Source organism: Octopus sinensis, linkage group LG19 (assembly GCF_006345805.1).
Source record: "Octopus sinensis linkage group LG19, ASM634580v1, whole genome shotgun sequence".
NCBI classification, from domain to species: domain Eukaryota; kingdom Metazoa; phylum Mollusca; class Cephalopoda; order Octopoda; family Octopodidae; genus Octopus; species Octopus sinensis.
The window spans coordinates 31,518,274-31,538,273 of record NC_043015.1 but is presented as its reverse complement, the minus strand read 5'-3'; the positions used below and the strand labels follow the sequence as shown (position 1 = coordinate 31,538,273).

General features: G+C 35.3%; 1 protein-coding gene across 4 annotated transcripts in view; it reads right to left on the bottom strand.

Annotated features, from left to right (window-relative positions):
* Positions 1-20,000, bottom strand: part of LOC115222134 — a 73,743-nt gene that overhangs the window by 10,026 nt on the left and 43,717 nt on the right. For 3 of the 4 annotated variants that reach the window (XM_029792267.2, XM_036511109.1, XM_036511108.1), the window contains 9 exons: positions 13,216-13,333; positions 10,792-10,988; positions 9,495-9,652; positions 8,548-8,683; positions 7,475-7,566; positions 5,134-5,359; positions 2,954-3,093; positions 2,026-2,176; positions 1,149-1,319 (listed from right to left, as the gene is read on the bottom strand). In XM_029792267.2, the coding sequence (XP_029648127.1) occupies positions 1,149-1,319; positions 2,026-2,176; positions 2,954-3,093; positions 5,134-5,359; positions 7,475-7,566; positions 8,548-8,683; positions 9,495-9,652; positions 10,792-10,988; positions 13,216-13,333 (1,389 nt within the window). The remainder of the gene's footprint in view (positions 1-1,148; positions 1,320-2,025; positions 2,177-2,953; positions 3,094-5,133; positions 5,360-7,474; positions 7,567-8,547; positions 8,684-9,494; positions 9,653-10,791; positions 10,989-13,215; positions 13,334-20,000) is intronic. The other variant, XM_029792268.2, reaches the window with a different exon arrangement.

Genomic DNA, 20,000 nt, shown 5'->3' with positions numbered 1-20,000 from the left:
CTTAACTGTTGCGGAATCTATGTCCAAAACATCAAAGCAGTTTGTCAAAAAATTTGAGTCCAAAATGTCAGATCACTTTGTCAAAGAATCTATATTTAAAACATCAGACTAAATCATACCTATTAACAACCAAACTTAGTGACACTTGACACTCCTGAATTTTATATCAAACCTTATGTAGTTGGGGTGGTTAACCCTGCTATCACTATGACTTAAGAAAGCCAGGTCTTGTAATGGTGAGGGCTTTCTTTTATGATAAGTACAACAACAATCGTAAAGAGTAGTATTGCAAGAACTATTATCACAACAACAACACACTAAAATATTACTACTACAGCTCAGTCGGGCAAAATGCTTAGTGGCATTTCGTCCATCTCTATGATCTGAGTTCAAATTCCACCAAGGTTGACTTTGCCTTTCATCCTTTCGGAGATGATAAAATAAATACCAATACCAGCTGAGCATTGGGGTCAGTGTAATCAACTTTCCCCTCCTCCGAAATTGCTGGCCTTGTGCCAAAATTTCAAACCAATATTACTACTACTACTACACCAACACTGCTACCACCAACACACATGACTATCATCTTCACAACAATCATAACCACAAAAACCATTATATCAGCACATCACAACAGCAATATTAAATCAGATCACAACAAGCATATGATCAAAATACCACCAATACCACCACCACAACAACAACATAACACCACCACAATACCTCCACTATAACCATACTATCACAGCTACCACTATCACATCCTAACACCATCTCCACAATTATAACACCACCATTACCACAACCACCACCATCACAGCAACTACTACCCCAACATCCTCATTTCACTAATGACAACATCATGTAATTGCCAGCACCACCACAACCACTATTACAACCACCATCACAACAACAACAAACAAATACACGACCATCACCACTCTGGTAACGACTACAAGATCAAGCCAACGAAGAAGACTTGACCTGCTAGAAATAGCAGCCAGTTAGATTTGCCTCAAATCACACTCTACCATCTTAAAAAATGATGGAAGATCACATTCAACAACATGTTCTAGACAGGGTGGATCAGAGATGATCCCGGGGTTAAACAACAACAACAACAACAACTAGAAGGTGTAGTAGCTTACCTTTAGTACAGTAGCGTCCAGGACTGTAATCAACTTGGAAGTATGCAGGTAAACCAAGTAAATTGTTACATTTTACCTCAGGTAGAACAACATGAAGACCAACATCACCTTCCAGGTTAGCAGAAAATATTAGTGGGCTTTCTAACTTGGGCATACCTCCACGCTTGGCAACTGACAAAAAGCGAGAAGAAAATGGACAACATGAAAAGTGTTGCAGTATAATGGTCACAAGTCATCTTAAGGGCCTCTGAAAAATTTTTACTTTAGATGTATATATTATATATATATATATATATATATATATATATATAAGTAAAATGAGACATACTTATCTGCATGGCCGAAACAGCTGTAAGATATAGTTTATATTTATATTTATATTTATTTATATTTATATTCTCTTATACATATTGTACTTATTGTATCATATTACTCCTTTATGTACACTTTATGTTTGACCTTAAAGTTTCTTATGTGGTGGTTTAATAAAGTATGTGATTGGGTATTATCTGGTAGTTGATATTTGATTTGGATGTATTTCTCCATTTTCTTATTTTGTATATATACATATATAATATATATATATATATATATATATATATATATTATATATATATATATATATATATCTGTATCACAAGAAACAACAAGGTTTCTTTCTTTAACATTTTACATAGTTCAACCTACACAAGTCAATGTGTGGAAAACAAAATAGGAATTTTGGAAGGAATTCTATAAAATTAGTTTTTAAACATCAAATGGCTGTGGGGGATGCACCAGAATAAAATAGTAATCAAAGGAATCCATAGATGAAAAATAGTTGAGAACCCCCTGATCTAGAGATTGTGGAGCTGTAGAAAGAAGAGAGAGAACGTACCTTTACCTGTGTTCACCAAACATTCACTCTGAGTGAGACCACTGCTACCTTTAATTCCATTGTAGGACACGGCTACCGATAAGGAATTTTGAAATTTATTATAGAGGTACATGTGGAACATGCTGTCGTTAGTTGTTACCCATGAAATATTCTAGAAAAAAAAAAGAGAGGAAAAAAAACATATAAGGGAACATAAATCATATCATTATCATCACCATCATCCTCATCATCATCCTCATCCTCATCATCATCCTCATCCTCATCCTCCTCATCATCATTTCATATCTGTTCTCCGTACTGACATGGTTTGAATAGTTCCACAAGATCTGACAAGTCAGTGCATTGTGTCATGCGCCAAGGCCTGTTTTGGCATGGTTTCTATGGTTGGATGCCTTTCCTTATCCCTTTTGTTACTAACCCGGCCAAAACCGGCTCTGGCTCTGTAGTACAAATGTCTTGTTTCCATAAGTTTTGAATTAAAATCTTCCACCAAACCTTAGTCACAATTTATGTTCCTAACACTAGCTGAATGATAACTAAGTCATTTTACTAAATTCTTTGTTATATTTAAAATAATTGAAAGAAACACAGAGCATCTCAAAATAAATACAGTAATGAAAGGGTTATGCTGAGCATTTTACAGTGTACTGTATGCCTCTTTCATGGCACCACCACTAGAGAAGTTACCTTGAACCTTGCAAGATTAAAGGGCCTAAAGACAGCCCCCTTTAACAAAAGATAAGAAGGCAGACCAAGAGCTAAAATATCAGGAAGAAACAGATGATGTAGCTCTAGATACACTATGCCAGACTAAAAGACATGGTGATCACAGCTGATCATAGGTCTTTTGGATCAAGACTAATCTGGGCCTAAATAACCACAGTAAATAATAAAAAGGATATACAAACTGATTGGACGAATATCACACCTTACACGATACCATGTCCAATGGTATCTCACTAACACACCAGATGATATTCTTAGAAACTCCAGGTCGCGCCGGCATCCATCTGATCCAATATTCATTATTGTGTGTCTCCACAGTAATAAAATCTGGTTTATCATTTGCTTTAATTGAAAAACAGATAATAGTTAATTGATCAATTAATTTGGGGCATGTTGTATGTAATTTACTTGGGTCATTTTACTTATTATGACCCAAACCTACATAATACAAAAAAAAAAAAGAAAAAGATCCATTCTAATTTGTCATGAGCTGGAATAATAGAGCTGGAAATAGTGTTGTATTCTTAGTAATTGTTTCCATCATGACCAAATCCAAGATAATTGAAAGTAGGACCACATCAATAGTATTTTTTTTTTATTTTGGATTCTACAGTTTTACAATTTAGAGCGGATTTCCTTTCTGTCATCACAACTATTTGGATTTAAGCACAAACCTTATAAGATATAGAACACTGCTTTTATTCAAGATGACTGAAAAGGGAACTATTAAGTGGAAATGAAGAGAATAATATAAAAAAAGAGTTGTAGAGGTATTCTGATAGATGTTATATCTTGTTATAAAATGTTTGTGATACAGGAGAAAATCTCAGTCGTATTGCAAAAAATATTGTACTTTGCAACATCTACAGTGGGAACAATACATGATAATAATGGTAAAATCTGGTCAAGTGCTTGAGCAGCAGTTCCTCTGTTGAGTGCCTGGACATTGTATTTCCATAGATTTGAAAAGGTTCTTAAAATGGAATGGCTCTTGAGTTGTATGTGAATTGACAATCAAAAGCCAATTGTGAGAGTTTCTCTCGCGATATCTACCACAGTATATTTCGCTCTAGCAGAACATCCGCATTTACGTGGGGGATATATGTGTGTGTGTGGAGGTGGGGGCGGGGGGGGGGGGTGATAAGATCCTTCAGTTTCAATCTACCGAATACACTCATAAGAAGCTTTGGTTGACCCAAAGCTGTCACTAGTGACACCTGTCCAAAGTGCTGTGCAACAACTCTGAATGCAAAACAATGTACTTTTCAGAAGTTAACACCACAGCCATGCTTGCATCTATATGCACACACACACACACACACACATACACACACACACATACACACACACACACACACACACACACACACACACATACACACACACACACACGTATACACACACATGTGAGTAATAATTTCTTTGTGCAGTATCTTATTGCAAATAAAACTTGGTTCTATTTGTTCTATTTTCATAAATCATATTTTTAACTTGGAATATTTTCTTAGGTAACGTGTTTGAGCTCTGGGTGGAGATGAACGGGGAAGTTCATAATTGTTATGTAAACATCTTCTATACTTATGTGTTCTGTAATAGATTCACACACACATACACAAACATACACATGCACACACAAACATGCAAATATATACATGTAAATATACATTCATAGATTCATCTATATAAACATACATATATATATATATATATAGATATATATATATATATATATATATATATAGATAGATATATATATATAATATATATATATATAGATAGATATATATATATATATATATATATATATATATTATAGATAGATAGATATATACATAATATATATATATAGATAGATATATATATACATATATTATATATATAGATAGATATATATATACATATATATATATATATAAGATAGATATATATATATACATATATATATATAATATATATATATATATATATATATATATACAAACATACATACATATATAAATATATATATATATACAAACATATATACATATATAAATATATATATATATACAAACATATATACATATATAAACATATATATATATATGAACATATATGTGTGTATATATATATATATATATATATATATATACACACACACATATGTGTATATATGTGTATATATGTGGTATATATATATATATATATATATATATATATATATATATATATTTACACATATACACACACCTACATGCACACATCTTTCACATGCTAACACAAATACACACATATACATGTTCAAAAATTCCTTTACCTACATACTATTGCATATGTGCGTCAGTGTGTGTGTGTGTGTTGACGTTATTACCTCAAAGAAAGTCTGAAATTTAAAACACTTACACATCTTTAGTTCCGGAATATGCTGATAAGCCATTGCAGATTGTTTACCATTTCTGAAGACTACGGAGATTTTCACATGATAATAGTCATATTTACTGAGTGAAGTCAAGTCTGCTGAAACGGCGCTTGGTGCCAATTTCATGGTATAAGATGTGTTGGAATTGGTACCAGTTACCTGGACCTGTATATACTGAATCAGTTCTATGGGGAAGTATTCAGGAATTTGCTGCAAAAAGAAAAAAACAGAAAACTGAAGAGATCTGATTTATTGTTGTTTTCAAATTAAGATGATAGTGGTGGGATGCTGGCAGAAACATTAACACTGGACAGACTGCCTTGTGGTATTTAATTCCAACCCAACACATTCTGAGTTCAAATCCTACTGAGGCCTATTTTGTCTTTCATCTTTCCAAAATTGATAAAATAATGAAATACTAGTCAAGTATTAGGAGGTTGATTTAACTGATTATACACCTCTCCAAAATTTATATATATATATATATATATATGTGTGTGTGTGCATGAAGAAGTGTCACTCCCTAACAGTGGAAGGAACTCATGGAAGAGGGAGATCCAGGAAGACATAGGATGAGGTGGTGAAGCATGACCTTCAAAAGTTTGGGCCTAACAGAGGCAATGATGAAAGACTAAGACCTCTGGAGATATGCTGTGATTGAGAAGATCTGGCAAGTAAAGTGAGATCACAGCCATAGCCTATACCAGTGTTGCATAACCAGCCCATTTAAAAAGTACCTTTGAATTGGCGGGCGACATGCCATGCTTGAGGTGATCTATTGAGTCCAGTAAATCAAAATCAAAATCAGAATCAAAATCAAATCATAATCAAAAATGGAAATTGTAGTTGTAGCCAATGCTAGTGCCGCCTGACTGGCTCCTGTGCTGGTGGTATGTAATAAGCACCATTCATTGCATGGGTTGTTGCCAGTGCCGCCTGACTGGCTCCCCATGCTGGTGGAATGTAAAAAGCACCATCCGAATGTGGTCAATTCCCCCTCCCCCCGGGGCTCTGACTGGCTCCTGTGCATGTAGCACGTAAAAAACACCATCCGAATGTGGCCAATGCCAGTGCCGCCTGACTGGCTCCTGTGCTGGTGGCACGTAAAAAGCACCCACTACACTCTCGGAGTGGTGGGTGTTAGGAAGGGCATCCAGCTGTAGAAACATTGCCAGATTAGATTGGGGCCTGGTGAGGCCTCCAGGATTGCCAGCCCCCAGCCAAACCGTCCAACCCATGCCAGTATAGAAAACAGCCGTTAAATGATGGTGATGATTATGATGAATAATTTTACATGACAAGAATGTTATCTCATGAAGAATGTTTTTAAAATATAAAATCTCAGTCACTGTAGCGGACAGAGATCAAAATAAGAGTATAAAGATATAGAAAACCAGAATAACAAATGCAATTAGCAGGCTTAGACAAATAATGGTTATGTCAAATGTAGCATCATATAATGCTATTTTGAATTGAACTAACAATATACTGGTGTTTAATGTAATAGAGCTGTTCTTCACTCCTGCTACTGAGTGTCGGCTGTGGGGTCACTCCGAAAAGCTCTATCTGCGACGATTTCATCTCAATCGAAGGAGTGGGGCTTTCTCCGTCCGGGTTGCGGATCCGTGGAATAAGCTGCTGGACGAGATAGTGAAGATGCCGACGACTGCTCGGTTCAAAGTCTCTCTTGACCTGAAATGGCCTGAACACTTTGCATGAACACCACCCTGCACATAACTCCATGTCCCCCTACATGGCCTTGCTTTTTGAGGCAAAAAATTAACTAACTAACTAACTAATTATAAATGGAGCTCTACTTTGTGAGTATTTCTTTCACGTATAAGCATCATCTAATTAGTAAGATATGATTACATTTAGATACAATTAAAAAATAATAAAACACTCGCATCAATTCATTCAACAATAATCTTCAAGGCAATGCCCTACCATGGCCACAGTCTAATCATCATCATTTAGCGTCCACTTTCCATGCTAGCATGGGTTGGATGGTTCAACTGGGGTCTGTGAAGCCAGAAGGCTGCATCAGGCCCAGCCTGATCCGGCAGTGTTTCTACGGCTGGATGCCCTTCCTAACGCCAACCACTCCGTGAGTGTAGTGGGTGCTTTTTATGTGCCACCCGCACAGGTGCCAGACGGAGCTGGCAAACGGCCACGGACGGATGGTGCTTTTTACGTGCCACCGGCGAGAAATAAATAAAAGATAAGATATATATATAAGATACATATAGACACATCGCACATACACATACACACACACGCAAACACATACATATATGCATACGCATGCATCAGTAAAATGTTGACCTTCCAGAAAACTGTTAAGCAACGGCGTGCACCATCTAAACATTTCCAGTCCAGGTAGCTGCCATTTAACGTAGGGAGTGTCATATCAGGAGCTGAAAGGCAAAAAAAAAAAAAATGTAAAATAATAAATAGAAAAAATATATATATAAAGCAGTGGGTGTATCAGAATTGTTGCAACTGATATGATAATTGTTCGGAAATCAAGGTTTGCTAAGCAAAGATTTGAATATAAAACAAGGGGATCCGAAGAGACATTTCAATATGGACTTGTCAATGAAAAGGCTCATAATGATCCTTTTCTACATCAAATACTCAATCCTTTCCATGTGGAGAGGATGATGTTTGTACATATCTATGTATTAGAGCATATCAATTAATGCTAGAAGCTATTTCTCTCTCTCTCTCTCTCTCTCTCTCTCTCTCTCTCTCTCTCTCTCTCTCTCTCTCTCTCTCTCTCTCTCTCTCTCTCTCTTTCTCTCTGTGAGAGAGAGTGTGTGTGTGTGTGTGTGTGTGAGAGAGAGTGTGAGAGACAGAAGTTTGATAAATGATGAGAACATATTGAATAAGCAAAAAAATACCCCTCGTCATCTGTTGATCTAAGGATTTTCATGGTTTTAATGCCTGAAGACAGTACTTGTTAGCCATAGGAGTATCAGTTAGAAAGAAAGGTTACAGGCCATAGTGAAAGTAGAGAGGAGTTGCATGCTGAGAACAGAAAGAGAAAGAGAGAGGAAAACAGAAAGAGACTGACAGAGACACAAAGAGACTGACAGAGACACAAAGAGACCGACAGAGACATGTACATGTATGTACCCAGTTCTGCCACAGCACAGCAGTTGCGTAAATGGCTTTCTTTAAAAATATGGTCTTGATATCACAATATTAATGTATATTGTACAAATATCACTTAATATCACAGAAATATTTCTTGATAACACAAACAATATAGAACTCAAGATCATTATAAAGATACTGCCTCACATCAAAATATTGTCATAATAATGCTGAATGATATTAATATTATTCAATATCACTAATTAGGGTGAAATTATGAAAGTATATAAGTTACTTACTTATGGCCAATGTTCGGTTCTGGACAGTTACTGGGTCACTCCAGTAAGGACTCTCAGACAATTTACACTTAAGAGTAATGGTATACAAGGTAGTTGGCATTAACTTGGCCAAGGATATTTTATCAAGTGTAGTATTCTGTAAAAAAAAAACAGGAAAGATATAATACAAAGATGTTTGTAAAATATGTAAACAAGGATTTCAAAAAAATTGCACTGTCATTTATATGGTATTTGAGCCAACATTCCAGTGTTATTGTTATGATTTTGACCGCAGGTCAACCGTAATTGAGTTAAATTATGATCAAAGGAAATTGAGCTATCATCATCTTGTCTCTTAGTAAAGCATAATGTTTGCAGGACTGCATTATTGATGACTGTAAGGACATGAGTTAAGAAATATTTGGCTGCTATTTCTAGCTGGTTAGGCAACCACATAAATCCTCAGAGGGATGATTTTCTTAGTATGTTATTGCAGTCGATATAAAAGTACTGCTACAAGTATTGCTAAGTAAAATGACACTTCCTAAGAAAAACTTAGAAGGGGAGAAGTTGCAGGGAATTAGTACACTCCTCCCACATGACGGATGGAATAACCTAGTCACTATAAGTAAAAAGAAGTACATGCAGTATGGGAGTACATAGTAGGCAGTCAGAGATAGTCATGTCTTTACTGGTTTTACCAAAGTATGCTGTATACCGAAGTGGGTGTTATAGCAATCCAACATCGTAAGGATTACAACAGGAAGAGAAAGAGTAGGGGAGAATGAGACAAATATTAAAACATCTGATGCCAAATAAGTCAGCATCAAATCAGGAATACCAAATAAGCAGCATCAAACTGGCTGTGTGAAAGAATTTCATATCCTTTGAGGAAACCATAGGCAAAACCTCTCTTCCAGAGTCAGTAATTTAAAAAAAAAAGAAAAAGAAAAAAAAACTATACTTACTAATTCTGTTACTTGATTATTCCATTCTGATTTATATGAAAGGTTACATATTGGAATAATATAGGGTGATAATAGATTCTGAAGGAACCACGTCCAAGAAAATGTTAAAGATGAATCAGTGGCTGTGACTTCTTTTTTGATTAAGGATTGAAGTTTTACTAGAAAATACAAACACGAATATTCCATTTATACAATGTTCATATTTTATTCATAGAATATTCATATCTTATACAATGTCAATAACCCGAAGCATCTTAAAGGAGAATAATGTCTGTTTGTTGTAGTCACCCAAGAACAGGAAGATGGGTTTGTTATATACACCCAGAACCACGCTAAAAGCTTAGGAGTGAAATTTAGGATTTTTTGGTTTTCTGTGAATCGATTTTGATAAAACTTTTCCCAGCTGGTTTGCACACTATGGCAACACCTTTGTTATGTTTTAATTATTCTGTGTAACGATCATTCTTTTTTTTTATTTCAGATTCTTCAGTTTTGGGGTGAACCATGCTAATAGCTTTTGAATGAAAATAGCCCATCTTGACATTTTTTTTTTTCAGAAAATGAAGGGTAATGATACATATTAACAGACGCTAAACGATGATGATGATGATGATTAAGTATACATTGAGTATATATTTAACAGAAAACCATTATAATATTAAAATATTTATTGACATAATGAATTATTTAGCCACATGAGTGCCATTTCAACTATTATCTTCAAAAACCCTATTAGTCACAGAATCTGTAATAGTAGCAGGTTGGACTGCTTCTGCTGCAGATTTGATGGTTGCCCATAAGACATAGATTATGTGACTACACAGAGGCTCGGTAGAGTTCCCAAAGCTGTTGTAGAGTTAAAATATAAAAGAGAATGGACAAAAAAGACTTTTTTTTTTGTTTAACAAATCTAATTAAATATCTAAATATGAAATGAGTTGTTAATAAGATTTAAACTCATTTTTAGAGAAGAAAAATTTTAAAACTTACATCCATAATTCTGGACATATAAAGAGTATTGAACTAGATTTGAACTAGGAACCTTTGTGTCTAAAATAAGGGTGGCAATATTGCTCTTATCCCTAAGCCACAAACCTATGCATCAGAAACCTAATGGTTAGACTCTTAGTTCCTAGTTCAAATCCAGTGTGGTACTATGTGCATGGGGAATAAAATATCTGATGGCAAATGGAGATCACACCAAAAATAAACACAGTACAGGTGTAAATATGAAAAATATTTTTCATCTCTAAAATGGAGGTTAGTAAAATAATAAATTATAATCGCATTAACTTACCTGATGTTAAATCTGATTTGACAAAATATGTTTTGTTATACTGTCCGTAGAAGTTAATACCAACAACAGAAAATTGATATTGGCTGTTTCTGAGGTAGCAATTCTCGTTAACAATACAATAGAAAGGATTTGAGCATTGGCAGCTGTGCTTCAAACATGGACAGCTGTCTTCGAAGATTCTTCTTCTTTCAGGATCTCTGTAACCAAAATAAAAGCAAGGGTCATCATCATTTAACGTCCACATTCCATGCTGGCATGGGTTGGATGGTCTGACAGGATTTGATGTGTCAAACTATCATATTCCAGTGTCTGTTCTGACATGGTTTCTACAGGTAGATGCCCTTCCTAACAGCAACCACTTCATAGCATGGACTGCGCACTACTATACAAATCAGGTTGCCATGCAGCTCACTGAGCGACAAACCTAAGTGGGGAGTAGGGTCGGCTTCAGGCAAGTGGATACAATGAGAAGGAGGGTAGACAGTACAGGTCCTTGCAGAGGATCTGCACAGCTACTCAAAACTAGTAGGGAAAGGGGGAGAAAAAGAGAAATTGAACCGTAGGAGCTGCAAAAGATAGGTAGTTGCAATGAGGTGCCCAGATAGCCCCAGAAGGCACAAGGTGTGTTGAAGAATTGGATTGCAAGATTTGAGTAAGCCGTGGGATGTTAACACTTCTTGTTGACATTATGACCATTATAGATGTAGGAGTGGCTGTGTGGTAAGTAGCTTGTTTACCAACCACATGGCTCCAGGTTCAGTCCCATTGTGCGGCACCCTGGGAAAATGTCTTCTACTATAGCCTCAGGCCGACCAAAGCCTTGTGAGTGGATTTGGTAGATGGAAACTGAAAGAAGCCCATCATGTGTGTGTGTGTGTGTGTGCGTGTGTATGTGTGTGTGTGTGCGTGTGTATGTGTGTGTGTGTGCGTGTGTATGTGTGTGTTTGTGTGTCTGTGTTTGCACCCTCCCCAACATTGCTTGACAACCAATGCTGGTGTGTTTACGTCCCCGTAACTTAGTGGTTTGGCAAAAGAGACCAATAGAATAAGTACTAGGCTTACAAAGAATAAGTCCTGGGGTCGATTTGTTCGACTATAGGCGGTGCACCAGCATGGCCACAGTCAAATGACTGAAACAAATAAAAGAGTAAAAGAGCGAAGAGTCACTCTGAACTTTTGAAGACTTGTGGAACAAAGAAATACCTCAAATAGGGAAGGTTGGCGACAGGAAGAACATCCTGTCATAAAATCCTGTCTTAAGGATATCCCCATCCGACCCATGCAAACATAGAAAAAAAGCAACACAAACAAATGAATGAATGACTGAAGTGTGACAACATCACAGTGTGATATTTATTGCACTAAGCATAATAAGGACCAGTGTGGTGTTAATACACAGTGCTTGCTGCTTATGCAATGTTGTTTCACAAGTACATATCAATATAAATTAATATCCGGTATAAAACAGCCATCTAAGTATCATATTTAATGCATGTATTCAAATTCAAGAATGTTGCTGGTTGCAATTACATGTCATTGAAAAGGTCCAAAAAACCGAAATGTATCTGGCATTCTCACCAGTTGCAATTGGGCAATTTTTCATTTTCTTCCTCTATTTATTTCATTTTTAACACAACATCTCCATAAAATTTCCCAGTACAAATACAGCACTAACTGGCCTATGAACAGTGACTATACATTTAGTATGAGACATAGATGTTATAAATTAACATAATTTAACATAAACTAATCAAAGACATAAATTAATATAATTTAACCGCTTAGTATTTAAACTGGCCACATCCAGCCAAAATATTCTAATGGTTCTATCTTCAAACTGGCCAGATTTGGCCTCTCACACCAACCCTACAATATTCTAATAATTAACAGTTACCTCGTCAAGATCTCATAGCTACAAAATAATGCATGATCAATTCAAAACAATGTGAATAAATAAGAATTAACTTTGGAAGAATAAAGTGAATGCTAAAGAGTTAACACAAAAACTAATCAAAAACACATAATATGGTTTAACATAAATTAATATAATTTAACATAAACTAATCAAAGACATAAATTAACATAATTTAACATAATTAAAGACGTAAATTAATATAATTTAACATAAACTAATCAAAGACATAAATTAACATAATTAAAGACATAAATTAATATAATTTAACATAAACTAATCAAAGACATAAAGGATGACAAGCAAAGTCAAGCTTGGCAGAATTTGAACTCAGAACATGAAGACAGACAAAATATTGCTAAGCATTTCACCCAGCATGCTAATGACTCTGCCACCTCGCCACTTTAACCCCTCATCTAATAATAATAACACCAAAACCAAAAATAATCCTTAAGCTTTAGATCTTCCCCCCTTTTCATCAGATAAACCTAAAGAAATTAAATCTAAATTACCGGAATGTCCATGTCACTTTCCAATAATCGTTGAAATCAATTTTCTTTGGTTTTACATAGATGGCTAACTGGAAGTAATCCATATTTTCAAACCAAACGGCACCCAGCTCTGGTGGATCTGAAAGGAATGGCATAAATTGCAAATGAAAAAAATGTATGTAAAAATAACACAAAAAAAAATTTCATTTTGAAACAAAAAGAAAAACATTCAAAGGAGAAAATTGAAAAACATTGAAGGAAACAAATGAATTTTAAATAAACATCAAAGATGTTGATTGGCTATCTGAGAAGCAGTAGAGAGGCAATGCTAATGATATTTTTGCATATATATATATATATATATATATATATTATATATATATATATATAATTATTATTTGAGGGAATATTAATCCTAACTTACAGGAAAAAAATTCAATTTAGAAAAACTAAATCAAATTTCACACGATATAATATATATATATGAAAATTAGAAAAAAAAACACCTTTTATTAATTCAAAATGAACAATTAAATTGCACCATCTAGAAAATTACATATAATAGAAATATTAAAATTAAAATAACAATAAAATACCGATGATTAAGTAAATTGCAAAAAAATAATAAAAACGTATATAATTGGTAGTATATATATATATATATATATATATACTAGCAGAGATACCCTGCATTGCTCGGGATTAGAATGGCATAGTTTATATATATATTACAGTTATGTTGAAACAGGTGATACAGGAAAGTGCAGCATTGACAGCAAAACGTTTTGGGAGTAAATAATGGGCTCTTATCTCCCTTCTCTCTTGAGACTACATCTGATGTGCTGCAGCAGGCCTTTTGCTGATTTTGGAAAAGTCTCATCTCCCTTCTCCCCTCAGACTCCATTTGACATATTGCAGCATGCGTTTGCTGAAGAAAGGAAAGCCATCTCCCTTCTCTATTGAAACTCCATTTGACTTGCTCCAGTATGCCTTTGCTGATCTTGAGAAAGTCTCATCTCCCTTCTGTCTTGAGACTCTCACCTTTGGTGTTCTACAATCCTCCTAGCTCCATACTTATTTCTGGAGAGAAAATGTCTTTTCTTTGATGGCATACACTGACACACCATTCCGCTGTCATGGCCATAAAGTCGGAAAGTTGCTGATGCATAATATTGTTTACATTAGGATATAGATTATTCATATGATCTTAGTGTTATCACAGAATTAAAAGTGAAAGAATAAAAATGAAACAATATTATATCACATTACAATATAGATGTTATTCTTTCACTTTTGACATGTAATACCAAACCAGTGCCAATGTTATATCATTTTAATCCAAATTAAAAAAAATTACATGTTGACAGTCAATTTCTTTATTAACCATGAGGTTGAGAAAAAGAGGGGACCATACGAGGACAGACAAAACAAACATTGGGGTCAGGGGATCGAATGAGACGAGGGGCCATAGGCCAACAGGTCTTAGGGTCTGAAGATACACCATAAAGGTACCATAAAGGTTTCTAGTTTTAAGACAAGAAACCGACCTTCGCCAGTAATAAATATATATGTATGTCTGTTTATATAACACACACACACATATACATTTATATACATTCATATTCTCAAATACGTAATTACGAGAGGGTGTAATTACCAGAAATACTGGTGACGTAGTCAACAGTGAAAATTTTCCTGATACTCATAAAAATCTAAAATAAAATGAAAATAAAATAAAATAAAATATGAAATTCTTGAGAAATAGCAACAGCGATTAACACAAATATAAGAATAAAGTCTAAGAAAGATTGGCAGAAATCATGTTTAATTCTGGGAAATGAATAAAATGTTGTTTAAGAAAACAGACTTGGAAACAATGAAACAATGTGAGGTCAAAGTTTGTAGGTAGATTACAAAGAAAAATTCATAGTAACAGTAAAACCCAGATGGAGGATTTAGAAAGTACGTTGACTTAATAACTCTGTGAGTAATAAGGAATATTTTCAAACACAATCGCAATTACAGTTCAACATGTAGAAACGGTTTCATAAACAAACTAATGTTTTTATATAAAGTACATAACTAATTTGGCATGGTAGTGGTGGTGGCTGCAGTGGTGGTGGTGGTGGCTGCAGTGGTGGTGGTGGTTGCAGTGGTGGTGGTGGTGGTGGTAAGATGGTAGTGAGGGAGTAGTGGTAAGAGAGGTGGTGGTGTTGGGGCAGGAGTTTACTTAGCATTACATTTCAGTTTGTCTAAAAACCTTACTTATTGATTTAGCAAGAACATTATATTCAACATTATATGCATATACATGCATGTGTGTATGTGTGTGTGTGTGTAAATATATATAATGTGTTTACACACACACACACACATATAACATCATCATCATCATCATCATTTAACATCTATTTTCTATGCTGGCATGTGTTGGACGGTTTGACAAGAGCTGGCAAACCAGAGGATGAAGCCGAGCTCTATTGTCTGTTTTGGCATGGTTTCTACAGCTAGATACCCTCCCTAACAGCAACCACTCTACAGAGTGTACTGGGTGCTTTTCTATGACACCAGCACTGGCAGGGTCACCAAGAACTTGCAAGACAAAAACCCCTTCCACTGGAAGAGGAGAGTACTGAGAGAGGGGAGCTTTGTGCAAGTTGATGAGAACTCAAAAGAATAATAGAAGGATAGAGATCCATGTGGTGGGTAAGCAAGCTACTTACCACAACATTAATTTGTTTGTTTACACACACACACATATAGAGAAAGAGAGAAAGAGAGAGAGAGAGAGTAGGGCTGAGTTATCTATCTCACAGTTCCTACACTATTCATAAACACTTAAGACTCTGTCAGAAATATACTCTCTCCGAACAGGTTCAAGAGATAGCACGCATTCGTTGTGCAAATGCATGCTATACTGTCATTTAAATGTTGAATATTTGCTTGTTTATTACAATAACTAAAATATTATTATTACACGGTAAACACTGCCATTTACAGTAAACAGCTATATGTCCTTATTTAAAATCATTATAAACTAAACATAATAAAGTGAGTTTATCATTTTATAGTCTACCCTGTACACAACAGATAGAGGAGGGACAACTGCCAGGCAATGACAAGATATTTACACTTGAATAAATTACATAATTTCAACTGGAAAATGCCAAATATTGTGTAAGAAAGGACATTGTGCTCTCATACTAAAGTTTTTAGCTTTGGTTCCTTGCAGGAGGGATAAAGTCATATATAATTGAGAAAGAACAGTTCACAAAATAGTACATGTATCATGAGACAATGAAGGAGCCTGTATGTAGTCGATTGACCTACTAGAAATAGCAGCAGAATCTATCTTAAATCATGCTGTATTGTCTTAGGAAATAGGTAGGATGGTTATGACAAGAATGACTTTGATTGTAGGTGATCTGTTTGTTCAGAGCTGGCTTTGGGCTAAACAAAAGCAACAACCACACAACAATATGAGTCACATACATCTGTAGGGAGCCTCAAAATGGCCACTACTCGAATTGCTAGAAATGGCTCCCAAATATCCCTATCATCTTATAAAAAGGAAGGACTATAGAATGTAGTTGTAGATATATATATATATATCTTTGAATACTTGAAGACTGAACTGGAGTAAAATAACAATATATGTATCATGAGAATTGTAATATCTTGAATGTACAGATAGAGCATTTTTAGAAAAGGGGAAAAAAACTGTGAATTTTAATTTAGCTGTGTTGGATATCCTCTGATCTCCACAAATTCCAACATCTTGTTTTAATTAAAGAAACATACAGACTAAACCAGACCAGAAATATTTCTTGTTTTTAACTGAAAAGTTTTGAAATAAATGTAAAAGTTTCAGTGGATTTCTGGAATGTCTTGCAAGGAAATTGTAGTTCATTTCTAACCAAAGTTCCATAATTTATGCATTCTAATAAAAGACCATCTTACTTAAAAATCTCAAGATTTTACTAATCAACCAAATCCATTCTCATAGCTCAGGAATTACTTACAAATTTGAATAACATACAAGTTCTAACAGAGGACAGATAGCAGAGTGGATAAGGTACTAGACAACCAGTCTTGAGACTGGTGGTTCATATTCTGATAAAGCACAACATCATAATCAGTACCAAGATGCTAAACACTATGGATGGTGTAATTCAATCATGCAGGCAGTAAATGAACTGTAAAATTGAATTTTATTCCTTGAGTGTGCAATATCAAGTTTAATTCCTCACAAAGAAAAAATTTCCTGTGATCAACTGACATCTTAACCAGGAGGAGATTTATCTTGCATTCCCTTAACATTGTATAAACTGGCACTAAACACTAGCCCATGGATCTAGACTGTACAGAGTAACAAAACCTGGTGTTTTATAAAATATGTCTCTATGAAACACAGATTTAGTATCAACTTAAGTCCATGGATGTTCTGTAACAAAAGCATACCTAGCTCTTAATTGAATGTGAACCGCTGATACCTATTTCTTTACTACCCACAAGGGGCTAAACACAGAGAGGACAAACAAGGACAGACAAACGGATTAAGTTGATTACATCAACCCCAGTGCGTAGTTGGTACTTATTTAATCGACCCTGAAAGGATGAAAGGCAAAATCGACCTCGGCGGAATTTGAACTCAGAACGTAACGGCAGACGAAATACCTATTTCTTTACTACCCACAAGGGGCTAACACAGAGAGGACAAACAAGGACAGACAAACGGATTAAATTGATTACATCGACCCCAGTGCATAGTTGATACTTATTTAATCGACCCAGAAAGGATGAAAAGCAAAGTCGACCTCGGTGGAATTTGAACTCAGAACGTAGCGACAGACGAAATACTGCTAAGCATTTCGCCTGGCATGATAATGATACTGCCAGCTCACTGCTGATACCTCTGGGAAAAAGTGTGAATGTCACACGATCCTTTCCTATAATACAAACAAACAGGTAGACTTTAATCTCTTCTCACGCATTTCCAACTCACTTGATTTTTCTCTCTTCACACCAATTATATCAATATTAGGTTCACGGCTCTAGCTTCTTCCAGTCATTCTTCCACAGTATACTAGCAATTTGGAATTCCTTCCCTAGTACCGTTTTCCCTCAGAAACCAGTGAGACAGGTTTCTGAGGGCCTACAAAGACTAAGGACATAGACTCTTCTTCCAGATCAAATTCTTCCAGAACAAATTAAAAAATTTAAAAAAGCACTGGTGCTGGTACCACTTAAAAAGCACTGGTGATTAGTGCTACATAAAAGCACCAAGTACACTCTGTGTAGTGGTTGGTGTTTGGAAGGGTGTCCAGCCATAGAAACCAAGCCAAAACAGACTTTGGAACCAGGTATGGTCCCTGATCTTAACAGTTTCTGTCAAGCCATCCAACCCATGCCAGCATGGAAAAAAGACATTAAACAATGATAATGGTGGTGGTGGTGGCGGCGGCAGCAGTGGTGGTGGTGGTGAAAAGAACTCAAAAAAATCAATTCCAGTGTTAGAATTCTTAGAAATGAGCGTGTTTATCTTTTATGCTTTTAGTTTTGTATTTTGATAACCGTTTAAACTAAAGTTCACTGATAATCATATCACTGGAATTTTTTATGATAAAACATTACCCAAGAAGACGAAACATTTTACTGAAATGTTTAAACTGTAAACATTTCCCTGAAAAATTTTTACAAGATTTTCTTTGAAATTTTGATCGGCTTATATAATTAATCAGATTTATAAACAAACGTAACCACAATTTGTAGAAAAGTCAAATTGATAAAAGTTAATGAGACTGTTTTCATTCTTAAACAATGCTTTCCAATGAATGCGCTCTCCTAACCCATTCCACTTTCAAACACCATCTCATTTTACAATCCTCACATCCCACAGTATCTTTCCCTGATCATTTCATATCTCAACCAGGAAAGTGATTTTAGATACTATAAACACCAATTTTGAGAATTATCTGAATAACCCAGTTTCTTTTTTCTATGTCAAATTGATGCTTTCAATATCAAATATCTTTTTTACATTGAAAATCACCCTCGTTTATTGTTTGACTTTTCTATGAATTGGGTCATGTTCATTTATAATTCGATTAATTGTACAAAGCAAAGTTGGCGTCGATGAGATTTGAACACAAAAGATAAAACTAACAATCATTTTAATATACAAACATGGCCTAGTGATTTGAGTATTGAGCTAAAGATCTTGCAGTCATGGGTTCAATCCCTCTATCAGGTATTTCTTGAGTAAGGCACTTCATTTCTCATTGCTCCAGTGTACTCCACTGAAATAAGAAGCAGCCTAGAGCTCTATCCTTCCAGCTGAGACACTCTCAAAGTCCCACAGGGCAAAGGATGGAAAAACAGAGAGACTGTTGATGTCTGCTCATGACTATAAAGGTACCTAAAAAGACAGTACATGCTACTAAATCATACTTGCTTGTGATTAGCAGCAGTGGGCTTTTTACTATCAATTATTATAGACTAGCACTATGACCCCGGCATTGCCGGGTCATAGTGCTAGTACATGCATATACAGCTGCGTGCGCACATACACGCGAGTACTGTCCAAATCTCTGGCCAATCGCATACAGCTAGCTGGCATTCAATTGGCATATCAAGTTTCGGGCATTTTGATTGGGTTTTGGATAGAAAATTCACAAAAAAGTCACTTCTATTGATTTTTTAATGACTGGGGAAATGTAAAGATGTGCACGACCACCCTTGGACGGTTTTGAATGACCATAGAAAGTGTGATTTGCATAAAGGACACACACACAGACAGACATTTT